We start from the raw sequence: 19,678 nt of genomic DNA on the forward strand, positions 1-19,678 counted from the left end.
TTGAGAACTCCATACTTCTTCCCCCATTTTGCAAATCCATATAGTATCAGGTTCTCTTTAGGCAAAATATTGGATGAGTCTTTTGGGGGATCTGAGTAGCCCTCCAAAAGGGAAATAGTCCCAAGAATTGCCCCCGCCATATCATTCATCAAAGAGGCTTGCTGTCAATGAGACGTTCCCATGTACAGAGCTCTCAAACAACTTTCAAATTCTCCATCCTCAAGAAGCATACAACAATATACTGCATGTTGAAATAAGAACAATACTCAGAGAAAAAACTTCTGAAAATTTAAAACATGAGGGCATAAAATGAAAACTCCCTACAAGGGTAAGAAGAAACATTAATGAAATTAAATTAGAGCAATAAGACAAAAAGATGGAAAATCAGACCAACAAAAGATAAAAATCAGCTGGGCACTCAGGTATTTGTTATACATTACTTTTAAACTGTATAGCTGTTTTAAACATCTTATATGTATGATACGTTTCACAATGGCACATTTTTAATCATTAAAAAGAAGGGCGAGATCAACTGTAACAAGTGTGGATACATCAGGACAATGAGGAATGAGAACTGACCCCTAGGATTTAGCAGCAGGAAGATCTTGACAGGAGCAGTTCTGAAACATTTACACCAGCACACACAAGAAAAAAGACAACTAGAATAAAACAAAAGATGTGAATGCTCTTTATATAGAAAAGTATAAAAATGTATCAAAACACATTAAAGAAACCTAAATAAGTGGAGAAATACACATTCGTAATTAGGTGACTTAATATTGTAAAGAACCTACCTGTCCTTGAATAGGTCATACTATACAGTCAATCCAATTCCCATCAAAATGCCAAAATGGTTTTCATAAAATTATCGAGCCGAAATTAAACTATATGTTGGGGGAAAGGGCCAAGAATAGCCAGAATGATTTTGAAGAACACTGAAATGCTCTCTGCTCTCTGCCCCTCCTTCCCTCCCTGACCACACACACATACTGACACACACAAATTTAAAAATTATTATAATATAGACAAAAAAAAGAAACCCCATCCTGTATTTCAAGCTGACATGACAAACGTGACATGACAAACGTGACACTGCATATCAGTGGAGAAAAGACAAATATTTAATAAATAGGACAACTGACCGATCTCTACCTTGCTCCATCTACAAAAATGAATTACAGGTAAAATTATATGTGAAAAAAAATCTTTAGAAGAAAATATAGAACACCATCATAACACTAGGGCTGCATGAAAAAGAATATTAGTACAAGTTGTTTGTACCAATATATTACAAAGTTGTAGATATCTATGTTTTCAGTTAGAAGAAGTTCTGGGACATGTACACAAGAATGTCTGTTATAATATATATATATTTTTTGAGACAGGGTCTTGCTCTGTTGCCCAGGCTGGAGTGCAGTGGCACAATCATGGCTCACTGCAGCCTCAAACTCCCAAGCTGAGACTACAGGCATGCACCACCACACCCAGCTTTCTATTTTTGGTAAAGATGGGGTCTTGCCATGATGCCCGGCTGGTCTTGAAATTGGGGGTTCATGCGATCCTCCCACTTCAGCCCCCAGAGAAGCTCTGATTACAGGTGTGCACCACCACGCCTGGCTAACTTTTTTATTTCTGTAGAGAAAAAATCTCACTATGTTGCCCAGACTGGTTTCAAATTCCTGGGTTCAAGCAATCCTTCCTCCTCAGCCTCCTAAACTACTGGGATTACAGGTTGTGAACCACAATGCCTGGCTCATTACATTTTGGATAGTGAAAAGGTAGAAATAACCCAGCTATAAATCAGTAGGGAGGCCGGGCACTGTGGCTCAAGCCTGTAATCCCAGCACTTTGGGAGGCCGAGACGGGCGGATCACGAGGTCAGGAGATCGAGACCATCCTGGCTAACATGGTGAAACCCCGTCTCTACTAAAAAATACAAAAAACTAGCTGGGCAAGGTGGCGGGCGCCTGTAGTCCCAGCTACACGGGAGGCTGAGGCAGGAGAATGGCGTGAACCCGGGAGGCGGAGCTTGCAGTGAACTGAGATCCGGCCACTGCACTCCAGCCCGGGCGACAGAGCAAGACTCCGTCTCAAAAAAAAAAAACCAAAAAAAAAAAAAAAAACAAATAAATCAGTAGGGAAATGGATAAACTGTGTTTTAGTTATATTATACAATTATACAATTCAGATATTAGAATGAATTTCGAATTTTAGAATATTTACATTATACTGAGCATTCCAAATGCAAAAATCTAAAATCTGAAATGCTTCAGTGAGCATTTCCATTGAGCATCATGCTGGCACTCTAAAAGTTTCAGATTTGGGGGCATTTCAGATTTTCTAATTTGGCAGGCTCAACCTGTAACTGTAAAAACACAAAAATCTTTTTTTTTTTTTTTTTTTTGTTGTTGTTGTTGAGACGGAGTCTCGCTCTGTCACCCAGGCTGGAGTACAGTGGCCGGATCTCAGCTCACTGCAAGCTCTGTCTCCCAGGTTTATGCCATTCTCCTGCCTCAGCCTCCCGAGTAGCTGGGACTACAGGCGCCCGCCACCTCGCCCGGCTCGTTTTTTTTGTATTTTTAGTAGAGACGGGGTTTCACCGTGTTAGCCAGGATGGTCTCGATCTCCTGACCTCGTAATCCGCCCGTCTCGGCCTCCCAAAGTGCTGGGATTACAGGCTTGAGCCACCGCGCCTGGCCACAAAAATCTTAAGTATAGATACAATTATATGTAGAAATACAAAATCTACAGGAAGAATATACCCCTAGCAAGAGCAGAAAGAGAAAAGGCACTTTAGCTGTACTTACAGCATTTTTTTGTTTTGTTTGTTTTTTGAGACAGAGTCACTCTCTGTCAGCCAGGTTGGAGTGCAATGGCACAATCTCGGTTCACTGCAACCTCTGCCTGCCAGGGACCCCAGTGCTCCTGGAGGAGGTTCAAGCAATTCTCCAGCCTCAGCCTCCTAAGTAGCTGGGATTACAGGTGTGCGCCACCATGCCTGGCTAATATTTGTATTTTTAGTAGAGACGGGGTTTCACCATGTTGGTCAGGCTGGTCTCAAACTCCTGACCTCATGATCCGCCCACCTCAGCCTCCCAAAGTGGTGGGATTACAGGCATGAGCCACTGCGTAGGCGACTTACAGCATTTTATGTATTTTAAAAAGACATCTAAGACAAATATGGCAAAATACTGACCTATATAAAAGTAACACAGCCTAGTGGGTACCTTGAGTATATGCTCTATTATTTTGTTTAAAATGTTTCATGATTTTAAAAGTTTTAATTACTTTTGGTAAAGAAATAAAACCACTGTACTAGATGACTTTTAAAGGTAACTCTCAGTTCTCATAATGCTGGTTATAAACTGCCACAGCACTGCTGCTGTGGTCCATGTTTTCCCTTCCGCAGCCAGCTAATACTTAATTACATTCAGTCTAGGGATTACGGTCTTCACAACAACTAGCAAAGTGCCTAGAATGAGCATCTACTAAATAAGTACTCATTCACTGGTTTCTCTGTTTCTGTTTGGATACAAACAGAATTTGAGATCATTTCCTATAAAGTTTTCATGTACCTTCAGAATCCAAACTTACTGTTTAATAGAAGATGATTGAGCAAATTTTAGAAAGGTAGGAATATAATTCTGAGAATTTAAACAACTAAATAAAATGCTCATTTGAAAAGGTGCCCTACGCAAGAAAGTGTAATATACGGGTTTAAAAAAAGATGCTAGTTTAGTAGATTAAATAATATAATGTGTACAAGTAGAAAAGATTCTCACATGAGTGGTCTGACGAGATGTTGTGTGGCACCAAAACAAAGTCATCCGTGTCACAAGAAGAATTCTTGCTACTAGTACTGGCAGAATCTTTGGAAACTTGTAGATAGTTGGGAGGACCCAATGGTGGGGAAGATAAGTTTTCTTCCTGAATATGCTGCATATCTGGAAGGGACTAAAATTAACAACATAAAATTAAAACTGGCCTAATAATCAAATACAAGTCAGAATAGTGACTAGACTAAGGAAATTTTTTTTTTTTTTTTTTTTTTTGTGATGGAATCTCGCTCTGTTGCCCAGGCTGGAGTGCAGTGGCATGAACTTGGCTCACTGCAAGCTCCGCCTCCCAGGCTCACGCCATTCTCCTGCCTCAGTCTCCCAAGTAGCTGGGACTACAGGGACCCGCCAACATGCTCGACTAATTTTTTCTATTTTTTAGTAGAGACGGGGTTTCACCATGTTAGCCAGGATGGTCTTGATCTCCTGACCTCGTGATCTACCTGCCTCAGCCTTCCAAAGTGCTGGGATTACAGGCATGAGCCACTGTGCCTGGCCTAGACTAAGGAATTTTTTTCCCCCCCCACAAAAGTGGGCATAAAGTCCAATTCCATCTAAGGTTTCAAAAAATCTCTCTGGAAAAGCTTTCCTTTAGAAAACCTTTCTTTTAAAAGTGTTTGCATAAAGACTTCTAAAATGTCTTCCAAAAATGATACTTAAAAATATATCATAACACTTATCCACATGTACTTGCCTCCCTCTCCTGAAGTTTCTGAGAAAGTGAATTTTTATCATCACAGCATCCTCCAGTTCTAGCTCATGGCCTAACAAAGCAGATACTTAATAACTCTACACTTAATGACTAAACACAAAATGTCCAGAGACTTTAAATTAATGACATCTTACACACACAAAAGTTTTAAATATATAATGAAGAAAAATTACAAGGAGGAAACCAAGAGACCACATTATGTTAAAAAGTAGACAAATCAGGAAGGGTGCCTGCACTTAAGACCAGAAATATATTTATAGACTTGGAAAACTTTACAGGTGTGCGTGTGTTCCTCTTGTTTTTGTTTTATCAGGGGTAGTAGTTGGTTTGTTAGTAGGAGATAGAATAGGAAGAGAAGAAAACCATGTAAATATATTTAAACAAATACTTAGAGCTAACTAGCTACGTATCTTTTGTCATTTATCTAGTTCAAGGACCCTAGTTGACAACTCATTGAATATCTTGACTATACAATGGTTTTCTACAACAATGAACTTCACAGCTTATTGTGTTAAGCCCCTATTAACCTGTTTCATCTTTGCCTTTATTTAAGGAAAGGAAAAATACTGTATCATCCTCTTTAAACCCAAGCCTTAAATACCTGGTTCACTGCTGCTGCTCCTCTGAATGTCACTGTGCCAGGGTATCAGTCACTGATACCAGTTATTTTCATGTGTGTGACATGCACTTGACACAATCTCTCCTTATCACTTTTTGAAGAGACTTTGTATCTCAAAGTAATGAAGGGAAGGGAAGATGAAAGAACTAGCACTACTAAGCCTCAACCATGGGCTAGGCACTGTTAAGAGCTTTCCATGTTATCTAACTTTAGACCTACTGTGAACTCCATTTCACATATAAATAAACAAAGTTCAGACAGGTAATTTGCCCTAGATCACACAACTAAAAAGGAGTCAAGCTGAGATGTGATTCTAAGTATCTAACTCCACAATTTCTTTCCAGTGGTTTAGGCAGGAACTTTCCCAGTTTCTTCTCCCGCTATTTACAAAATTACCTGCATCTACAATCACCCTGGTCGTTCTTCCTCATAACAGTGGAAGAGATGCTTCTCTTCCATGGGAGCTTCTCTCTCCACCTGTGCTCTGCATTCCATGCTCCTCTACGTCCCCAGTAACCTAGAACAACTCCCCTTGGCTCCTGACATTTTCACACTCTCCCTTTATTATGGCATTTTTCCCCTCTGTAGATAACCATGTTTAACTTTCTCACATCTCAAATCCCTACAACCCTCTCAAATTACCATCTCTTCTCCATTTCTTTTTTTTGAGATGGAGTCTCAGTGTGTCACCCGGACTGGAGTGCAGTGGCATGATCTCAGCTCACTGCAACCTCTGCCACCCAGGTTCAAGTGATTCTCCTGCCTCAGCCTCCCAAGTAGCTGGGATTACAAGCATCTGCCACCATGCCCGGCTAATTTTTGTAGTTTTAGTAGAGACGGGGTTTCACTATGTTGGCCAGGCTGGTCTTGAACTCCTGACCTCATGATCCACATGCCTCAGCCTCCCAAAGTGTTGGGATTACAGGTGTGAGCCTGTAAACATTTCTTGAAATTATCTTCACTGACTCAAATTTGTCATATCCTATATATTCCTTAATTCAACATAACCCACTCTGTCTTCAATCCTTGAATAAAATTGCCTTTACTAAGATTATCAATAATTTCTATTGCCAAGTCCAGCAGGTATTTCCCATACTCCTTAAGGTACTTGAACTTTCTGCTCCATCTGTACTGTGGACCATTCTTCTCAACACTCTGCCCCTTCATTCAGTGACCCTGCAATGTCTTGTTTTTCCTCCTATTTCTTGGGGACTCCTTCTGAGTCTCTTTTGTGAGCACATACTTCTCATGTGCCCCTCAAAAAGGAGGAGCAGAAGAGTACAGAGTTCCCCATGAGCCACCCTGGGCTCCTCACGCTTCAGTTGTTGTATTTATCCGAGCGACCATGCTCACCGTCCCTCCTACCTTTAACTACCACTCACAGAATGATGGTTCCCACTTTTTGATCTCCAGCCACGATTCTCTCTGACGAGCTCTAGATCCGTTTGTTCACTTGCCTATACAACACATCCATGCCTATATGTTAACTCTCACCTTTATATTCCAAAGCACTGCTCCCCAAGTTCCCTCAGAGTGACCTTGCCAGTCAGCCATTGTCACTAGCAAAGTCTCACTCTTCCTCAGGTCCCAAGTTCAAGCAATCTTCAAGATCTGTGCGCTCTTTGCCTTTCTCTTACCTGGCTCTTCTCCTTTCCTATTGCCGCCTTAGTTCAGGCTTTGTTCTAAAAACAATAATGACGTAAACAACAAAAATGATGATAAAAGGTGCAAGGGTCTCAAGGTGTTCTCTCTCCGCTAGTGGAGACCTCTGTATTTCCTCTCTCACTCCAACCTAGTCCTCCACCCTGCTTTTGGGAGAATCTAGCTAAAAAACACACTGGATCATAGCACTCTTCACTTTAAAATAATTCCAATGGCTCACCACACCTTTTTTTTTTTTTTTTTTTTTTTTTGAGACAGAGTCTCACTCTATCACCAGGCTGGAGTGCAGTGGGGTGATCTCAGCTCACTGCAACCTCCGCCTCCCAGGTTCAACCGATTCTCCTGCCTCAGCCTCCCGAGTAGCTGGAACTACAGGCGCACCCCACCACGCCCAGCTTAATTTTTGTATTTTTAGTAGAAATGGGGTTTCACCATGTTGGCCAGAATGGTCTCAATCTCTTGACCTCGTGATCCACCAGCCTAGGCCTCCCAAAGTGCTGGGATTACAGGTGTGAGCCACCGGCCTGGTTCACTACAACTTTTGAGAATGCAGCTGAAATTCATTTGCTTGACCTCCAAATACTCCCAGGCCTCTGTCTACCTCTCTAGCTGTCTTTCCCCTTCACCTATCAACAATGCTCTCTACATCCACCAAACTGATCTACTGAGTGCAGCCTTGTCCTTTCTGCAATGATGGAAAAGGCCAATATTTGAGATATGCACCATGGGAGCCACCAACTAGCTAAGGCTACTAAGCACTTGAAATGTGGCTGGTGTGAATAAGAAAGTGAATTTTAAAATTCACTTAATTTTAACAAATGTAAATGTAAATAGCCATGGAGAGCTAGAGAGTTCCTTCAGTGGCTCATGCTTTTATGACTTCATGTACGGAAATTCTTCTGCTTACAATATCATTCTTTCACTAATTGATCTAGCAAACTTTCTTCAAAACTCAGCTCAAACAATCCCCTCTTCTGAGTAGCCTTCCTAAATCTTTAGCCTAATTTTGATGTTCCCCAATCATATTACCATAGGCAATGAAGATACATATACACATGCTTCTGGCAATGATTGAGCTACCTACCTCTTCTCCATACAATTAAATTAAAACCCCCTTAATGTCAGGGACCTGGTCATCTCATTCATTAGTATAAACCAGAACATCACACAAAGTAGGTAATCAATAAATGTTATAAAATGAATAAATAGGCTGGGCGAGGTGGCTCACACCTATAATCCTAGCACTCTGGGAGGCTGAGGCAGGCGGATCACCTGAAGTCAGGAGTTCGAGACCAGCCTGGCCAACATCGCGAAACCCTATCTCTACTAAAAAAATACAAAAATTACCTGGAAGTGGTGGCGCATGCCTGTAATCCCAGCTACTCAGGAGACTGAGACAGCAGAATTGCTTGAACCCGGGAGGCGGAGGTTGCAGTGGGCCGAGATCGCGCCACTGCACTCCAGCCTGGGTGACAGAGTGAGACTCTGTCTCAAATAAATAAATAAATAAATATTCAAGATTTACCATCTAAATAGCATTTAATCTCCAGTCAGTATCATAATTAAAAGAGTGATTTGGAGATTTTATTGTTTATAATTTTTTGTTTTGGGGGGGCCTAGAATTTTTCTGGAATAAAATAGCAGCTAGATATTTACATGAGAATGTAAAAACGACAATGCTATATCGCATGCCTGTGTATCTCAAGCCTCTGTATGAGTCTACACCAGTCCTAGAAAGAAGGAAAGGGATGCATATATGAAATCATCTTATTTTTGACACGTTATGTTAAATATAAGGTCTATAAAACCACCCCATTTTCCAATCCCAGTAACTGGAAACTAGATACAAAGATTTGTACTTTCCTTTTTTCCCGTTTTCTACTTTATTTCCATTTTCTAAAAAGGCTTCCTAAAATAGTGTTTATTGGTTGGTTGGTTGGTTGGTTGGCTTTTGAGACAGGGTCTCTCTGTCAGAGGCTCAAGCACCCAGCTAATTTTTAATTTTTTTGTAGAGATGGGATTTCACCATGTTGCCCAAGCTGGTCTCAAGCAATCCTCCCACCTTGGCCTTCCAAAGTGCTAGGATTACAGGTGTGAGCAAGCGCACCCAGCTGACCTTATCTGGTTGGTTTTTTTTGCTTTTTTTTTTCTTTTTTTTGAGACGAAGTCACAAAGTCTCACTCTGCAGTGGCACAATCTCAGCTCACTGCAACCTCCGCCTCCTCGGTTCAAGCGATTCTCCCACCTCAGCCTCCCAAGTAGCTGGGATTACAGGCGCGTACCACCACACCTGGCTAATTTTTGTATTTTTAGTAGAGACAAATTTTCACCGTGTTGGCCAGGCAGGTCCCAAACTCCTGATCTCAAGCGATTTACTCACCTCGGCCTCCGAAAGTGCTGGATTACAGGCATGAGCCACTGAGCCCGGCCCAACCTTATGTTTTAAAGAACTCTAATGAATAAGACATAAAAAGGATATGTTTATGCCAGTGACTTATTTTATTGTTGTTTTTTTTTTTTTTTTTGAGATGGAGTCTCACTGTTACCCAGGCTGCAGTGCAGTGGTGTGATCTCGGCTCACTGCAGCCTCTGCTTCCTGGGTTCAAGTGATTCTACTGCCTCAGCCTCCTGAGTATCTGGGATTACAGGTGCATGCCGCCATGCCTGGCTACTTTTTGCATTTGAAAAAACACCGAGACAGGGTTTTGGCATGTTGGCCAGGCTGGTCTCAAACTCCTGACCTCAAGTGGTCCACCCGCCTCAGACTCCCAAAGTGCTGGAATTACGGGCATGAACCACCACACCCGGCCATTTTACTGTTTTTCGTTTGGTTTGTTTTTTTTATTGAGACAGAGTCTTGCTCTGTTGCCCAGGCTGGAGTGCAGTGGCGTAATCTTGGCTCACTGCAACCTCCACCTCCCAGGTTCAAGCAATTATCCTGCCTCAGTCTCCCGAGTAGCTGGGACTACAGCTACCACCACGCTTGGCTAATTTTTTGTGTTTTTAGTAGAGACGGGGTTTCACTATGTTAGCCAGGATGGTCCTGATCTCCTGATCCAGCCACCTCAGCCTCCCAAAGTGTTGGGATTACAGGCGTCGAGTCACCACGCCCCGATGGATTTTTTCTTTTTTTTTTTTTTTTTTTTTTTAGTAGAGGCAGGTTCTTACTATATCGCCCAGGCTGGCCTTGAACTCCTGGGATCAAGCAATCCTCCCATTTCAGCCTCCCTTACAGCTGAGTCTACACTTATGCCCAGGCACACCTGGCTTTTTTTTTTTTTTTTTTTTTTTTAAGTAGAGATGGCTAGTCTTGAACTCCTGGGATCAAACAGTCTTCCTGCCTCAGTAAAAATAGGTTTGTCCACCAGAGTTTCTAACACCTAAAAAAGTCCTTCTCTTTCTCCTGCCTCTCTTCACTCCTCCAGTTAGTTCTACATTCAGCTACTCCTTGGCAGCCCTAACCTGGCTGCTATTTTGTTCTCTTTCAACCAACAAAAACCCCAAAATGCTCTCTCCAGTCAAAGAAAATTTCCAGTTCAACGTCCTCCCTGCTGGCCTCTCATCCCTCAGTCACACTATCATCCCACAGGCTCCTTTATGTTTGGTCTCCCAAAATTAGATTCTTCCCTGTTGTTCTTTTCTCTAGCACAAGCTTTGCTTTTCATATTACATTGTGTCAAATATATGGTTCATAATAATGGCCACAATTTATTGAGAATTTGCCATGGCTAGGCACTTCCCACACATTACTACCAGGACCCTGCAAGCAAAGGTTAATCAAGCCTATGGTCCAGATGAGGACACCATGGCCCACCTCTCTAACTGACCGGCCCAAAGTCACTGACTGGGCAAGCAGCAGGGCTAGGATTGGTGCCAGCATGCCTGGCTCTTAATTTTTTTAGTTCACCAGAACGTAAGTCTTATTAACATAATCTGCTTTATCTACTTGGTATGAATTTGCAGGGCTGCATAAGAAACATTTATTGCCAGTTTTGAGACTTGTCTGTTTGCAACAGGCTACATCTGCATTTGCTTTACCTAACAGTTGCTACCTCCTGCATTATATACTATGTGTCAGACCCTGCATGCAGTAAGTGTTTGTACTCACTTATCCCTGAAGAACCCTACAAGGTAGGTAAATTACACTCACTTGATATAAAAAAAAAAGGTGCCCTAGTTAGTATAAGGTAAGGCACATGGAGGCTGCAAGTCTCATCCACTTAAACCTCTGAGTTGCCTCACTTTTATGGCTCCCTAACCTTTGTGCCAGAGGCATTCAAGAAATTGATGCCTGGGCTGGGTGCCGTGGCTCACACTTTGGGAGGCCAAGGTAGGCAGATCACTGGAGGTCAGGAGTTTGAGACCAGCCTGGCCAACATAGTGAAACCCCATCTCTACTAAAGATATAAAAAAGGTTGGGCGCGGTGGCTCACGCCTATAATCCCAGTACTTTTTTGGGAGGCCGAGGCGAGTAGATCACAAGGTCAGGAGTTCAACACCAGCCTGGCCAAGATGGTGAAACCCTGTCTCTACTAAAAATACAAAAATTAGCTGGGCGTGGTGGCACGTGCCTGTAATCCCTGCTACTCAGGAGACTGAGGCAGAGAACTGCTTGACCCCGGGAGGTGGAGGCTGCAGTAAGCCGAGATCGCACCACTGCACTCCAGCCTAGGCAATAGGGCGAGATTCTGTCTCAAAAAAAAAAAAAAAAAAGATACAAAAAATTAGCTGGGTGTGGTGGTGTGCACCCATAGTCCCTGCTACTTGGGAGGCTGAGGCTACAGAATCGCTTAAACCCAGGAGGCGGAGGTTGCAGTGAGCCAAGATGGCGCCACTACACTCCAGCCTAGGTGACAGAGCGAGACTCCATCTCAAAAAAAAAAAAAGAAAAAAAAAAAAACCTAAGAGGAGAGATAGGTAAAACCCTGGGAGAGTGGAGTAGGAAGAAGTGACAAGAGTGACCAGAAGGCCTCAGGATTAGGAAGAAGTACTGAAATGGGAGGGAACACAGCCATGAAGAAAATGCCTTGGGAGCTTCAGCAAAAGGAAGAGGTTTGAGTAGAAGCCACCTTAAAGTGCCAAAAATCATGATTAAGAGAATCTTAAGTCAGTGAAATCTGGCTCAGAGGTGACTCCTCCATCAGTAGAAATTCCACATACAAAAAAAATCCAAGCTCATGTCTATAGCATTCAGATAAAATAAATATTTATTGCCTATCCACCTGTAATGGGTACTCTTTGTAAGTATCATCACCAAAACAACATAGGGTATAAAAAGGTGATATTACTGTACTCACTGTTCAGAGGAAAATGGCCCAGAGAAGTGATATTTCTTTCTGGAGCTTACACAGTAACATATGGGCAGAGGTCCAAATACAGGTCCATTTGACCCAACTATAATGTTCTTTCTCCCAAACCTCAACTGCATTAGTAAACATTACACATAAAAAGAATATCCACAGTGTATGTTCATGCTCCATTTGAGAACAGATGTAATAGCACTAACTCTGAAACTATTTTTAATAAAACCAGAACTTACTGGTGGAGAAGCAAAACGACAAGATGGAGAGCTGCCACAGGAGCTTCCAGAGACAGAACCAGAATACACGGGCACTGGAACTGGGCAAGCTAGAGGAAGAAACACAAATGAACTACATCATTTTGTAGTGCAGTCACATGACCTGTATAATAGAAACACCTGCCAAAACCACTACACCTTTGTGTTCCCTGAAAATTTGCATTCACCTATTTATTACCACATCTGCTGATGAAACTAAAAATGCAGCAATTACTAAAACTATATCAACTTTGTTTCAGAAGGAAAAATAGAACAGTTATTCAACAAACACAATCGTAGGTATCTAAGAAAATCAGGCCAGGCACAGGGGTTCACTCCTATAATCCCAACACTTTGGGAGGCTGAGGCGGGAGGATCACTTGAGGTCAGGAGTTTGAGACCAGCCTGGCCAACATGGTGAAACCTCGTCTCTACTAAAAATACAAAAATTACCCAGGTGTGGTGGTACCCGCCTGTAATCCCAGTTACTCCGGAGGCTGAGGCAGGAGAATCACTTGAAACCAGGAGGCAGAGTTTGCACCACTGCACTCCAGCCTGGGTGACAGAGCAAGACTCCATTAAAACAAAAAAGTAAATTCAACGAAATTTTAAGAGGCACTATAAAAGATCAATTTTGTAATAAAAATAATTAATTTTTCCTAAAGCTTGCATTCATTCTTTAAGTGAAAATACAAAAAATGGGTACTCACATTTTTTTACTGGAACTTGCTCAAGAAAAGGATGGCTAAAAAATGCTTCTGTAACAAGAAATGAGAATGTAACCTTTAAAGAGACATTGACTAAAATATCAACCAGGTTATTTTTCTCAACGTATTCAACACAACGTCTTTGAGATCAGAATTTAACTTCTTTATACAGCCTCCATTTCCTTTAAATGTAAAAGCATATTTTTTATAAATCCTCTATAAAAACTATTTTTATAATCATATAAAATAATGAATCAACAAATTTTAAGTAATTATGCATTTTCAAAACATGTATCACCAACACAACATACTCTGATGCTACTTACACAGACATGTTCTCTAACATATGCCACCCCCCAGTGGACAGCTCCACAGGAGAACTGTGATCTCCAGGCCCGTGTAGAACCCATGTGAACTACAGCTGTTAATTGTCCTAAGAGGAAATTGAGGCAGCTGATTTATACAACAAACTATCCTTCGCCCCTAGATGTACTCCTAATGCTGGTTTCACATTAAAAAGAGAAAAAACTGGCTGGGCATGGTGGCTCAGCCAGCACTTCGGGAGGCTGAGGCGGGCAGATCACCTAAGGTCAGGCGATTGAGACCATCCTGGCTAACACGGTGAAATCCCGTCTCTACTAAAAATACAAAAAATTAGCCAGGCGAGGTGGCGGGCGCCTGTAGTCCCAGCTGCTTGGGAGGCTGAGGCAGGAGAATGGCATGAATCCTGGAAGCGGAGCTTGCAGTGAGCCAAGATCGCCCCACTGCACTCCAGCCTGGGCAAGAGTGAGACTCCGTCTCAAAAAAAAAAAAAAAAAAAAAAAAACTACAAAAATAATACATTCAATAGTTGTTTCACTATTGACAATAATTCTCATGGTTCAGAGCAACTCTCAACTTAACTTCTCCCTAATAGGTATAAATATTTCCAACTACATGAACTTAATTTTTATTCCAACTTTACAAAACATTAAGAAAATAGGTATTCAGACCATTTCAAATATTTTCCCTGACATGGAAACAATTACAGCTATCCTCTACTGAGTATTCGACATTCACTAAGACAATGAACTGGGTGCTTCACAAACCTTATCTGAGGAAATATATCCTCGTATCATGGGTAAGAAAATTAAAAGCACACGGCCGGGCGCGGTGGCTCAAGCCTGTAATCCCAGCACTTTGGGAGGCCGAGACGGGTGGATCATGAGGTCAGGAGATCGAAACCATCCTGGCTAACACGGTGAAACCCCGTCTCTACTAAAAAATACAAAAAACTAGCCGGGCGTGGTGGCGGGCGCCTGTAGTCCCAGCTACTTGGGAGGCTGAGGCAGGAGAATGGCGTAAACCCGGGAGGCGGAGCTTGCAGTGAGCTGAGATCCGGCCACTGCACTCCAGCCTGGGCGACAGAGCAAGACTCCGTCTCAAAAAAAAAAAAAAAAAGAAAAAGAAAATTAAAAGCACACAAAGACCATGTTTCTTGTCCAATGTCAAAGAGTTAGTAAGGTGAGGGACTAGAATTCAAATTCCAGTCCATCTTATTTAAATACCAATGTGGATTTCCAATTATACTATACATTAGCAAACCAAAATCCTGGAGTATATTTCCACAAATCTCTGTTAGTATCACAACTATTACTACAGGAAAAGTTACTTTTTTCCCTAAAAGCTACAAGATCAGGGTTAATTTGCTAAGTATTTTCATTAAACATGTCTTAATGATTTCTCTGGTCTGACATTTTCAAGTATTGCTGTTTTTACCTAAGATAAGAATTAGGTTGGGCCGGGCGTGGTGGCTCACGCCTATAATCCCAGCACTTTGGGAGGCGGAGGTGGGCGGATCAGCTGAGGTCGGGAGTTTGAGACCAGTCTGACCAACCTGGAGAAACCCCGACTCTACTAAAAATACAAAATCAGTGGGCATGGTGGCAAATGCCTGTAATCCCAGCTACTCAGGAGGCTGAGGCAGGGGAATTGCTTGAACCTGGGAGGCAGAGGTTGCGGTGAGCCAAGATCCTGCCATTGCACTACAGCTTAGGCAACAAGGGAGAAACTCCGTCTCAAAAAAAAAAAGGCAACTTCCAAAAACTCTAAGACAAACTGATGAGACCCACACAGAGATACAGAATCAAACTTTTAAAAGACAGAGAGAATCTTGGAAACAGCAAGAGAGAAGCAACTTGTAATGTACAGGGATCCTTAATAAGAATATCACCCAATTTCCCATCAGAAATCTTGAGGCCAGAAGGCAGTGGGATATTATCTAAAGTGCTAAAAGAAAAAAAAAAAGTAAACTGAGAATTCTACATTCCAAAAAACTGTCCTTCAAAACTCAGGAAGAAATTAAAATATCTCCAGAAAAACAAAAGCAGAGGGAATTCATTACTGTAACAAGACCTCCCCTATAAGAAATGTTAAAGAGAGTACTTCAGGTTGAAATGAAAAGAGCTAGACAGTAAAGAAAAGCCACATGAAGACATAAAGATCTCTGGAAAAGATAAATGCCAACGGCAATTTAAAATCCAATAGTACTGTAATTTTGGTTTGTAACTTTACTTTTCACTTTCTACAGAGTTCAAAAGACAAATGCATTAAAACTATTATAAAGACATAATTTGTGATATCAACATAAAGGGGGGACAGACCAATACAGAAGTAGTTTTTGTATGCAACTAGAGTTAAGTTAATATGAATTCAGTAACTTTAGATGTTATATGTAATCCCCAGGTAACCACAAGGAAAAATATACACAAAAGGAAATGAGAAGGGAATCAAAACACACCACTATTAAAAAAAATCAAACAACACAAGAGAGCAGTAATGGAATAAATGTGGGACAAAAAAGCTGTAAGATATAAAAATAGTGAAATGGCAAAAATCTTTCCTTATCAGTAATTACTTTAAATGTAAATAGATCTCCCTAGGCAGAGATTGGCAAAGTAGATTAAAAGGAAATAATCCAACTATAAACTGTCTGTAAACAGAGACTCCCTTTAGGCCATGTGAGGTGGCTCACGCCTCTAATTCCAAGCGGATCGCTTAAGCTCAGGAATTCAAGACCAGTCTGGGCAACATGGTGAAACCAAAAATACAAAAAACTTAGCCAGGCATGGTGCTGCACATCTGTGGAACCAGCTGAAGTGAGAGGATAGCTTGAATTTGGGACACCGAGGTTGCAGTGAGCTGAGATTGTGCCACTGCACTCCAGCTTGGGTGAAAGAGTGAGACTCCGTCTCAAGAAAAAAAGAAAAAAAAAGAAAAAGAAAAAGAGACTCGCTTTAAATTTAAAGACACAAACGGCCGGGCGCGGTGGCTCAAGCCTGTAATCCCAGCACTTTGGGAGGCCGAGACGGGCGGATCACGAGGCCAGGAGATCGAGAGACGATCCCGGCTAACACGGTGAAACCCCGTCTCTACTAAAAAATACAAAAAAACTAGGCCGGGCGCGGTGGCTCAAGCCTGTAATCCCAGCACTTTGGGAGGCCGAGACGGGCGGATCACGAGGTCGGGAGATCGAGACCATCCTGGTTAACACGGTGAAACCCCGTCTCTACTAAAAAAATACAAAAAACTAGCCGGGCGAGGTGGCGGGCGCCTGTAGTCCCAGCTACTCGGGAGGCTGAGGCAGGAGAATGGCGTGAACCCGGGAGGCGGAGCTTGCAGTGAGCTGAGATCCGGCCACTGCACTCCAGCCTGGGTGACAGAGCCAGCCTCCATCTCAAAAAAAAAAAAAAAAAAAAAAAACTAGCCGGGCGAGGTGGCGGGCGCCTGTAGTCCCAGCTACTCGGGAGGCTGAGGCAGGAGAACGGCGTAAACCCGGGAGGCGGAGCTTGCAGTGAGCTGAGATCCGGCCACTGCACTCCAGCCTGGGTGACAGAGCAAGACTCCGTCTCAAAAAAAAAAAAAAAAAAAAAAGACACAAACATATTGAAAGCAAAATGATGGAAAAAGCTCTTCCAAGCAAAAGAGAAGTGCAAGGTTGGCTATCAGACAAAATAGAATTTGAATTGAAAACTGTTATAAATGACAAAAAGTACATTAAATAAGGCCAGGTACAGTGGCTTAAGCCTGTAATCCTAGCACTTTGGGAGGCTGGAGGCGGGTGGTTTGAGCTCAAGAGTTCAAGATCAGCCTGGGAAAGATGGTGAAACCCCTCTCTACACAAAAATACAAAAATTAGCCAGGTATCGCGGCTTGCACCTGTAGTCCCAGCTACTTGGGGGGCAGACGTGAGAGGATCGCTTGAGCCCAGGAGCAGAGGTTGCAGTGAGCCAAGATTGCACCACTGCGCTCTAGCCTAGGTGACAGAATAAGACCCTGTCTCAAGGGAAAAAAAAAAAAAAAAAAAAAAAGGGTGGGCGCAGTAGCTCATGCCTGTAATCCCAGCACTTTGGGAGGCTGAGGAGGGCAGATCACAAGGTCAGGAGTTCAAGACCAGCCTGACCAACATGGTGAAAACCCGTCTATACTAAAAATACAAAAATTAGCTGGGCGTGGTGGCAGGCACCTATAGTCCCAGCTACTCGGGAGGCTGAGGCAGGAGACTTGCTTGAACCTGGGAGGTGGAGGTTGTTGCAGCGAGCCGAGATCACATCACTGCACTCCAGCCTGGGCGACAGAGACTCCGTCTCAAAAAAAAAAAAAAGACATTAAATAATGATAGAAGGGTCAATTAACCAAGAAAATTTAAGATTTATAAACATCAGAGCCCCAAAATACATGAAGCAAACATTGACAACTGAAGTGACAAGGAGATTTGTATAACAATAGTTGCGGACTTCAATAAAGGATAGGATAGCCAGATACAGCATCAATAAGGAAATGGAGGCACTTAACAATGCTATAAACTAACTAGACCTAACAGACACACACAAAGTACTCTAGTCTCCGAGAGCAGAGCATATACTTTTCTCAAGTGCACGTGAGACATTCTCCAAAACAGACCACACCTTAGGCCACAAAACAAGTCTTAATAAATTTTTTTTTTAATCAGAGACAATGTTGCGCTCTGTTTCTCAGGCTGGAATGCAGGGGTGCAATTAGCTCATTGCAGCATCAAACTCCTGGGCTGAAGCAATCCCTCTTACCTCAGGCTCCCAAGAAGCTGGAACCAAAGGTGCACACCACTACACCCAGCTAATTTTTAAAATTTTTTGTAGAGACAGGTTCTCACTATGTTGCCCTGGCTAATCTAAACTCCTGGCCTCACGCAGTCCTCCTTCTTCAGCCTCTCAAAGCACTAAGGTTACAGATATGAGTCACCATGCCTGGCCCATAAATTTTAAAAGACTGTAATCATGGTGATTGATTATCTTTTCCAATCACAATGGAATAAAAGTAGATATCGAGGGCTGGGCGCAGTGGTTCATTCCTGTCCTTTTGAGATTCTGTTTAAAAAAAAAAAAAGAAACTAGAAATCAATAACAGAGGAAATAACGGGAAAACCCACAATATGTAGAAATTAAACAAAACACTCTTGTTTTACTCTGTTTTCACACACTATAAAGAACTACTTGAGGCCGGGAGCAATGGCTCATGCCTGTAATCCCAGCACTTTGGGAGGCCCGGGCAGGCTGATCGCTTGAGAAGTTCAAGACCAGCTGGCCAACATGGTGAAACCAGGTCTCTACTAAAAACACAAAAATTAGCCAGGCGTGGCGGCACGCAGCTGTAATTCCAGCTACTCAGGAGCCTGAGGCAGGAGAATTGCTTGAACCCAGGAAGTGGAGGTTGCAGTGAGCCAAGATTGCTCCACTGCACTCCAGCCTGGGTGACAGAGCAAGACTCTGTCCCTAAACAAAACAAAACAAAACAAAAAAACTACCTGAGACTGGCCAGTTTATGAAGAAAAGAGGTTTAATTTAGTTCTCCATGGCTGGGGAGGTTTCAGAAACTTACAATCATGGCAGAAGGTGAAGGGGAAGCAAGCATGTCTTACCATTGCAGAGTAGGAAGGAGATGTACCACACGTTCAAACCATTAGATCTTGTGAGAACTCACTATCGCGAGAACAGCATGGAGGAAATCCGCCCCCTTGATTCACTCACCTCCCACCACGCCCCTCCCCAGACACATGGGGATTACAACTCAAGATGAGATCTGGGTGGGACATAGAGCCAAATAATACTAACTCTGAAGCAACCATTGAGTCAAAGAAGTCATAAAGGGAAATTAGAAAATATCTTGAGACAAATGAAAATGAAAACAACATACTAAAACTTACGGGATGTAGCAAAAGCAGTAGTAAGAGGGAAAAATATACCTGTAAACACCTCCTTTAAAAAAGAAGAAATGGGCCGGGCGCGGTGGCTCAAGCCTGTAATCCCAGCACTTTGGGAGGCTGAGACAGGCGGATCACGAGGTCAGGAGATCGAGACCATCCTGGCTAACACGGTGAAACCCCGTCTCTACTAAAAAATACAAAAATCTAGCCGGGCGAGGTGGCGGGCGCCTGTAGTCCCAGCTGCTCGGGAGGCTGAGGCAGGAGAATGGCGTAAACCCGGGAGGCGGAGCTTGCAGTGAGCTGAGATCCGGCCACTGCAGTCCAGCCTGGGCAACAGAGCAAGACTCCGTCTCAAAAAAAAAAAA

At 42.6% G+C, this 19,678-nt stretch overlaps 1 protein-coding gene across 4 annotated transcripts in view; it reads right to left on the reverse strand.

Annotated features, from left to right (window-relative positions):
* Positions 1 to 19,678, reverse strand: part of ULK2 (unc-51 like autophagy activating kinase 2) — a 106,077-nt gene that overhangs the window by 43,373 nt on the left and 43,026 nt on the right. For all 4 annotated transcript variants that reach the window (XM_015118807.3, XM_015118806.3, XM_028836113.2 and 1 more), the window contains exons 11-13: positions 13,097 to 13,144; positions 12,369 to 12,457; positions 3,783 to 3,954 (exon numbers count right to left, since the gene is read on the reverse strand). In XM_015118807.3, coding sequence (XP_014974293.1) covers positions 3,783 to 3,954; positions 12,369 to 12,457; positions 13,097 to 13,144 — 309 coding nt within the window. The remainder of the gene's footprint in view (positions 1 to 3,782; positions 3,955 to 12,368; positions 12,458 to 13,096; positions 13,145 to 19,678) is intronic.

The sequence above is a fragment of the Macaca mulatta genome, chromosome 16 (assembly GCF_049350105.2).
Source record: "Macaca mulatta isolate MMU2019108-1 chromosome 16, T2T-MMU8v2.0, whole genome shotgun sequence".
Taxonomy (NCBI): domain Eukaryota; kingdom Metazoa; phylum Chordata; class Mammalia; order Primates; family Cercopithecidae; genus Macaca; species Macaca mulatta.